Source organism: Carassius gibelio, chromosome B16 (genome assembly GCF_023724105.1).
Source record: "Carassius gibelio isolate Cgi1373 ecotype wild population from Czech Republic chromosome B16, carGib1.2-hapl.c, whole genome shotgun sequence".
Taxonomy (NCBI): domain Eukaryota; kingdom Metazoa; phylum Chordata; class Actinopteri; order Cypriniformes; family Cyprinidae; genus Carassius; species Carassius gibelio.
Window position 1 is genome coordinate 31,218,608 of NC_068411.1, and position 7,500 is coordinate 31,226,107.

Consider the following 7,500-nt stretch of genomic DNA (forward strand, 5'->3'; position numbering starts at 1 on the left):
AGTTTTAGTTGTAGTTATTTTAGTGCTTCAATTTAAACTAAACACAAGAGAAATGTTGCCTTGACAAGTAGGGTAGGTGAAATAAAACAAGTTTACATCTTTTATACTTTCTTTACTTGTAATGAAAAACAATTTATCTGAAATAAATGTTTTTAATGGTTAAAACAATAACTCTGGCATTAGCGAACATATTACAATTAACTTGATATACACGTGTTGTCCTGTACTCTAAGACGGTAAAATGAAACGTGCATCGTGCTCTAGAACAGTAGAACATGAGGGCTATCAGGAGACAAGATCACACTTCTCTGGTTTTTCATCATTTTGATCCTGTGAAACACTCTTTTTCTGATTACAGACTCCTGGGCATTGAGATGGGAGCGGTGGTAACTGAGAGAAAACTGTTACAAAGAGACGCTTCTTGGTTTTTAGTGTGGAAATCATTAACCCCCGACCATGAATTCCCTTTTTCTGTAAAGGTAAATAGTTGGCTTGACAATTATCCCTCATTGATTAAGATTAGCTGTTAACAATTTTCAGTTGTGTTAATAAAGTCTTCTGTTGTTGTGTGCCTCATGAACACTAGAGAGAGCACAGGATGAAACGGCTGCTCATTGGTCTGTTTTTAAGATACTTTACACTTCTTTTTTTATATTTGGTCTGATCGCATTTTTCCAGTGCTGATAACTTCAGCTACTTCAGTAAGAATAAACTAAGAATGTAAGAAATGACTGATTTTATTGACTGATAGCCTCTGCTCTGAACTACAGCAAGACTTTTTACATTAAAAGGTTACAATTAACAGCCCAAACTTACATTTAATTACTATTTATTAACTTTAATAACCAATACTCAAAAAAACAACAACAAAAGTATGCAAACATGTAAACATATATGGTGTAGAGGTCTGTGCGTGTGTGTGTGGGCGGAGTCATCTGTACCTGATCTCTGGAGGCGGAGACTCGCAGCACGTCACTGAGTGTGTCACCAGGCTGTGTTCTGATCACATCGATGATCAACTGCTTAGTGCTGAAGAACAAGCAGACAGGAAATCAACCCAAACTCACCATCACCATCATCCTCATCCTCCTCCTCAGAGCTCACCTCAGCAGGATCCCTCGCGCGTCAGGCTTGTCATCAGAGCTCTTGAAGACATCAAACTTGCTGGTGAGGGTCAGAGAAACCTCCATCTTTGACAAAGTCTGCTCCGCATTAGGATCTGAAGGGTTGTGCGGTCCTTCTCCTACACACACACACACACACACACACGGGTCGAGGTGAAGGCTAAGAACACTGCTAGGGTTCTGGGTTTGACCGGAGCGTGACGCACCTACGAGATCCTGCACAGACGGCACGGAGCCCAGATCCTGCAGCAGCTGCTGAAGAGGATCCGAGGGATCGGGACACAGACTCTCCTGATGCTCCAGAAGCAGCTGTGCACAGGAAACACTGCATCATTTCCTGCTAGCTTCTGTACTACACATCACTCACATCAGTTGTGTGGTTAGGATGTCAGTGAATATCAGCAGCACAGCATTAACTAACAACATCTACTCAATTTGAGAAGCTCATTCTACAGTCTAAACTCTATGTGATGAGATATAGAGATATAGTTCAATTCAATTCATGAACAAATGACTTGTGATGCCACAAAATTACAGCAACTGAAAATAAATTCATAACAGTTTGATGTTCACTTTAGGCGAAGTATTTTTCATATTCAAGTTCATATTCGTATTTTTACCAGTTTTAATTATTGAATGTGTTTTAAGAAATCTTGCATAAAAATAGTTTTTAGTTTTTATATCTCAACAATGAAATGGAGCAGAAACAGTTATAACCTTAAAAAGTTGCAAAATATTGCAATTTAAATGTTAAATATATTATTGTTTGAGAAATAAACTTGATTAATTGACTGATTACAATACATATAATTTAAAGTTTGTGAAACTTAATGCAATTTCTGACTGGTTGTTTATCATTTAGAAAATAGATAATAGTATAGCATGTATTAATAAGCTGTTTAACAGCAGTGTTGGTGATTATTATCGTAGCTCGATGCTGTGTGCTCTTCCAGTGTTAGTGTGTTTGTCTGCGGAGTGTGAGACACGGACTCGGTGTGTGTCGAGGAGTTCACTGATGGAGATGTAGATCACAGGTCTGTTGAGGATCAGAGTCTCTGAATACTCGTCGATGTTGAAGCGTTCCTCCGGCTCAGGCACGTCACACACAGAGCGCAGGAACTTCCTGGAGCAGGACACAACAGAGAGAGAGTGAGTGTGTGAGAGTGAGTGTGTGAGAGTGAGTGTGTGTGAGTGTGAGTGAGTGAGTGTGTGAGAGAGAATGTGTGTGTGTGAGTGAGAGAGTGTGTGTCCTCACCTGAAGCAGCTGTGAGTGTGTGTGTGTGTGTGAGTGTGTGTGTGTCCTCACCTGAAGCGGCCGTGAGTGTGTGTGTGTGTGTGTGTGTGTGTCCTCACCTGAAGCGGCTGTGAGTGTGTGAGTGTGTGTGTGTGTGTGTCCTCACCTGAAGCGGCTGTGAGTGTGTGAGTGTGTGTGTGTGTGTGTCCTCACCTGAAGCGGCCGTGCGTGTGTGTGATGTACTCGTTCAGGGCTCTCAGGTGTGCTGAGTCTCCGTGGAAGTGTTTGAGTGCGGCGCTGTGCTGCAGGATGCGGGCGATGGAGCCCAGTGTTCGGCGCTGACCCGGAAGCAGAGCAGAACCAGCCCCGAACTCCACCACATCGAACCCGTCCGGAGCCACGACCGCAGGGTTCATGTAGCGATAGTAGACCAGGTTACCCACCATCTGATCACACACACACACACAAATCAGGAAATAAACCAGGAGAGCTTAGTTTGTGCATTTGAAAAAAATATATATACCCTATTTTTCGGACCATAAGTCGCATCAATCCAACAATACGTCATGATGAGCAAAAAAAAAAAACATTTATTTAGAACCAAGAACCAAGCGTTCACATTACCGTCTCCAGCCACGAGAGGGCGCTCTATGTCTTCAGTGTAGACTACAGGAGCTGAGCAGCACAGAGCGCCCTCTGGCGGCTGGAGACGGTAATGTTTTCTCTTGGTTCATGTCAAATTAATTATGATAAATAAGTCACACCTGACTATAAGGACCAGCCAAACGATGAAAAAAGAGTGACTAAAAGTCTGGAAAATACGGTGTGTTTTATATATATATATATATATATATATATATATATATATATATATATATATATTTTTTTTTTTTTTTTTATTTTTTTTAAATTTTTTTATATGTGCACAAGTCAGTATATATTTTGTAGTTTGATAGACGTACCTTGTAGAGCTCGTCATCACCGGCCTGAGGAAACTTCTCCTGCAGGGCGTCTCTCAGGACTTTAGCAGTGTAACGCAAACCGTACCTGATTGAGACACACAGGTACATCACAGAACGAGTGTGAGAGCAGATGATTAACTATTCGGACACCATCAGATCATCCGGAGAACAGTGTGCCCTTGGTGAGCAGGAGAGGTGCGGGTGTGATGCGTACGGTAGTTTGTGTGTGTTGCTGATGATGGCGTGTAAGACGCGCTCCGTCAGGTTCTTCAGGTTGGTGATGGCGATGCTCAGCCGCTGCTGGACCTCAGAGTGACTCAAAGCCTCCTCGACGCTCACCTCGTACGGCAAACAACTGAACACACAGTCATCCGATGCTTTAAAGAGCGGTTTTAGATGGAGATGTGTGTGTGTGTGTGTGTGTGCGCACCTCTTCTGGCCCGTCTGGCTCTCCGTCTGGTTGATCCAGCTCTTGTAGATCTCCAGGGGGTCTGTGCGGATGTTGAGGCTTCGGTCCTGAAGCACGTCTCTGATGCAGGGTCCCAGGATGTCCTTCAGCGCGTTCTGACCGCGAGCGTGACGGTAGAAACTCACCAGCATCTTGATGACGGTGGGACTTCCTGTGACCACTTCCTGCGGCCGGTCCACCTTCACTCTGCACAAACACCAAACACCAGTGTATAACCATACTCTGGCTCATGTATATGAGTGTGTTGTATGGAGCTGATAGTGTGTGGTGTGAGCAGAGAGTGTTTCGTTACTGGATCTCGTGGCGCAGCGCAGCGGTGAAGAGCTGCAGCAGAAGGAAAGCCTCTCTACAGTCAGAGCCGTAGTTGAAGAGCGTGAAGATCACCGTCTCCATGAACCTGGTGCTTTTATTCTGAGGCATCAGGAAGATCAGCTGAGCCAGATATAGCGGCTGGGTCTGAACACACACACACACACACACACGCACACAGATACAGAGAGACACACACACACACACACACAGAGAGAGAGAGATAGATACACACACACACACACACAGAGACACACACACACACACACACACATAGACAGAGAGAGACAGATATACACACACAGAGAGAGAGACAGAGACAGACACACACACACAAAATTAAGATCACAAAACCTTTTAAAAGCAAGATCTAACCAGAAATAATCACGGCTCTCTGGTCTTTTTTTTTGTTTGTTATTTTTTAAGCAAGTGTTTTAATTTGAATGTTTTATTTAAAACTATGTTATTATATTTTTATGATTTAATTTAATTCTGCAACTTTTATTACCGTATTTTCCGGACTATAAGTCACACTTTTTTTCATAGTTTGGCTGGTCCTGCGACTTATAGTCAGGTGCGACTTATTTATCAAAATTAATTTGACATGAACCAAGAGTTCACATGACCGTCTCCAGCCTCCAGAGGGCGCTCTGTGCTGCTCAGCTCCTGTAGTCTACACTGAAGACATAGAGCGCCCTCTCGTGGCTGGAGACGGTAATGTGAACGCTTGGATCTTGTTTCTAAATAAATGCGACTTATAGTCCAAAAAATACATATACATATATATACACATATAATGCAATCCTATATTTTTGATTTAACTTATTTCTGGCAAGTTTTATATTCACGATTTATTTAAAAATGACGAATTTAATATTTGTATGATTTTTTTTATTTATTTTCCATTTTTTTATAGTTTTTATTGTACAATTATTCCACTCGAGCACTTATTTCACATTTTGTCATGTTGCAGCTAAAGTAATTTAAGCAACAGTTATTATTTTTACATCAAATCTATACGCCATAAACACTTTCTATCACATCAGCAAAGTTATCAGAAATCAGTTTTCTGTTTTGGCATTATGGAGCACGGAGTGTACAATATTTTTTTTTTTTATTATTTATTATGTGTGTGAAAGTGTGTGTCTGTGTACGTGTGTGTGTGTGCATGAGTGTGCGTGTGCATCTGTGAGTGTGATTGTGTGTGTGTGTGAGTTTGTACCTGCAGCAGGTAGAAGAGGTGCTGATAGGCCTCCAGTTTGTCTCTCTTCTCTTTACTAAGAGCTTTCAGTCCTTTGTGTTTGTCCAGAGCCATCATGTCACTCAACTGCTCCTTATTCTTCTTAGTGAGCTTCTTACAGTGAGACACCACCTCCTACACACACACACACACACACACACACACACACACACACAGGGTCAGAAACGCAGACGCTCAGAGAGCAGACACACCGCTGTCTCTCCTGAGTCCTGACCTGCAGCGTGACTCTGTTCCTGACCAGCAGGCCGATCTTCAGGTCCATCAGGTCCAGGTCTGCCTCCAGCTGTCTGTTGGCTCTGATGGACCTCACCACTTCCTCTCTGAGACGCTGCAGCTCCGCCTCCTGACGGATGTCACTGTCACCAAACTCCAGCAGGTGAGCGAACGTACGCACCACGGACAGCGGCGGAGCGCTGGAGTGAACTGAACCACACACACACACACATTCAAGAGCGGTTCATTCCCACACACACATCTGCTCTACATGTGCTGAATATACTTGATCACGTGTGTCATGAACACATTGCTCATCATGTTTCCCAAGCACAACATTAACTAGTGTCATGATCCTCAGACTGACCCAGCAGGTGATACTCCTCTCGGGTCCGGCTGGCTCTGAAGAACGCCTGGATCCGGATTATAGCTCCGACCTGACAGATAGATCAAACACAAACACGTGAACACGTGAGCCACACGCAGACACACGCGTGACCATGCAGGCGCGATCCTCACGTGTCTCCTGAAGTAAGCGAGCCGGGCGAGGTATCTCCTGCGGGCGAGCCACATCTTCACCGTGGCCTGGATCTGAGCGAGAGAATCACAGGTCAGTGCGCGCACACACACACACACACACACACACACACACACACACACACACGCATGTGCACACACACACACACACACACACACATGCTTTACCTTGACGATGGCTCTCCAGTTCTGGTAGAGATGCTGTAGTCTTCGGCGATACGCTCTCTGCTGAATCAACCTCCTCCAGTGAGACTGATAACAACAACAATAACAATAATAATAATAATAATAATAATGATGACGATGATGGTATGATGTTTTCAAAACAAAACCGCAGCAGCAATAGAGAAGGAAAAACAAACACATTAGTTATTGATCTTTTGTTATTTTATTGGAACATTGGGAAGTGTTACAGATGTATCAAAATACTGTTTGATGTCTAGTGTGTACAAAAGAAAATGTGATAAAAAAATTATTATGAAATGAATCGGGAGGTACTGTAAGATTAACACATCTATAAATGTATCTATATCTATCTATCTATCTATCTATCTATCTATCTATATATATTAAAGCTGCAGTAACTTTTTCATAATTGTTCATAATTAACAAAATGTATAAGCAAGTATATATCATAAAAAACATCAACATTTGAACTGATGTGGATTGTGAAATGAAGAACTAGAACTAAAGCTGTGGTGTGTGTGTCACCTGGATGGTGATGACGGCGGGCAGCTGTGTGTTCAGGAAGTGCAGTCTCTCGGAGAGCGTCTGTCGCAGCAGGAATCCTCTCATGCGCGCCTGCAGCTGCAGAACTAGCGGCTCACTGTTCCTCCACTGCACACCTCTGCTGTGAGCCGCAGTCACACTACTGCACACGGCCTGCAGGGACACACACACACACACACAGTCACCTCGGGGGCCAGCTGCTCAGAAGGATTCATCTGTGTGTGTGTGTCGCACCTGTATCTCCTCGTGTGTCAGGAAGATGCTGTTCTGGACGAAGCCTTGAGGTCTTTCCCAGGTGCCCTCCAGCTTCTGCAGATGAAAGAAATAAGAGCTGCTGTCTGGAAGCTTGGTCCTCATCCACGGGCTTCTGTTATCACCTGCTCAACACACAAACACACACCTAAACATCACCGGGATCCGACAGATGAGTTTCAGTATGAACCACACAGATACAGGCAGCATTAGCCCAGGATTATATTCCTGTGCTGTTTGTGTGGAAGTCTAGAAGTTCTCTGTATGCAACAAGTGACTGCATGTGGAAGCTGAAAGACATGCATATGTAAAACAGCGTTAAACTTAAAACCCTAGACTCAAGATCAACAGGTTTTCTGGGACCATATTAAATCTGCCAAAAAAAAAAAAAGGTAATTGTGTACTTGATG

The 7,500-nt window shown here is 43.4% G+C and overlaps 1 protein-coding gene across 1 annotated transcript in view; it reads right to left on the bottom strand.

Moving 5' to 3' along the window:
• iqgap3 (IQ motif containing GTPase activating protein 3) overlaps positions 1–7,500 on the bottom strand; it is a 21,292-nt gene that overhangs the window by 5,483 nt on the left and 8,309 nt on the right. Inside the window, exons 18-33 of the mRNA XM_052579226.1 lie at positions 7,073–7,215; positions 6,821–6,991; positions 6,278–6,361; positions 6,092–6,163; positions 5,940–6,009; positions 5,574–5,782; positions 5,321–5,473; positions 4,082–4,245; positions 3,751–3,975; positions 3,535–3,675; positions 3,321–3,405; positions 2,572–2,804; positions 2,115–2,247; positions 1,331–1,433; positions 1,105–1,243; positions 942–1,029 (exon numbers count right to left, since the gene is read on the bottom strand). Of these exons, the coding sequence (XP_052435186.1) occupies positions 942–1,029; positions 1,105–1,243; positions 1,331–1,433; positions 2,115–2,247; positions 2,572–2,804; positions 3,321–3,405; positions 3,535–3,675; positions 3,751–3,975; positions 4,082–4,245; positions 5,321–5,473; positions 5,574–5,782; positions 5,940–6,009; positions 6,092–6,163; positions 6,278–6,361; positions 6,821–6,991; positions 7,073–7,215 (2,213 nt within the window). The remainder of the gene's footprint in view (positions 1–941; positions 1,030–1,104; positions 1,244–1,330; positions 1,434–2,114; positions 2,248–2,571; positions 2,805–3,320; positions 3,406–3,534; positions 3,676–3,750; positions 3,976–4,081; positions 4,246–5,320; positions 5,474–5,573; positions 5,783–5,939; positions 6,010–6,091; positions 6,164–6,277; positions 6,362–6,820; positions 6,992–7,072; positions 7,216–7,500) is intronic.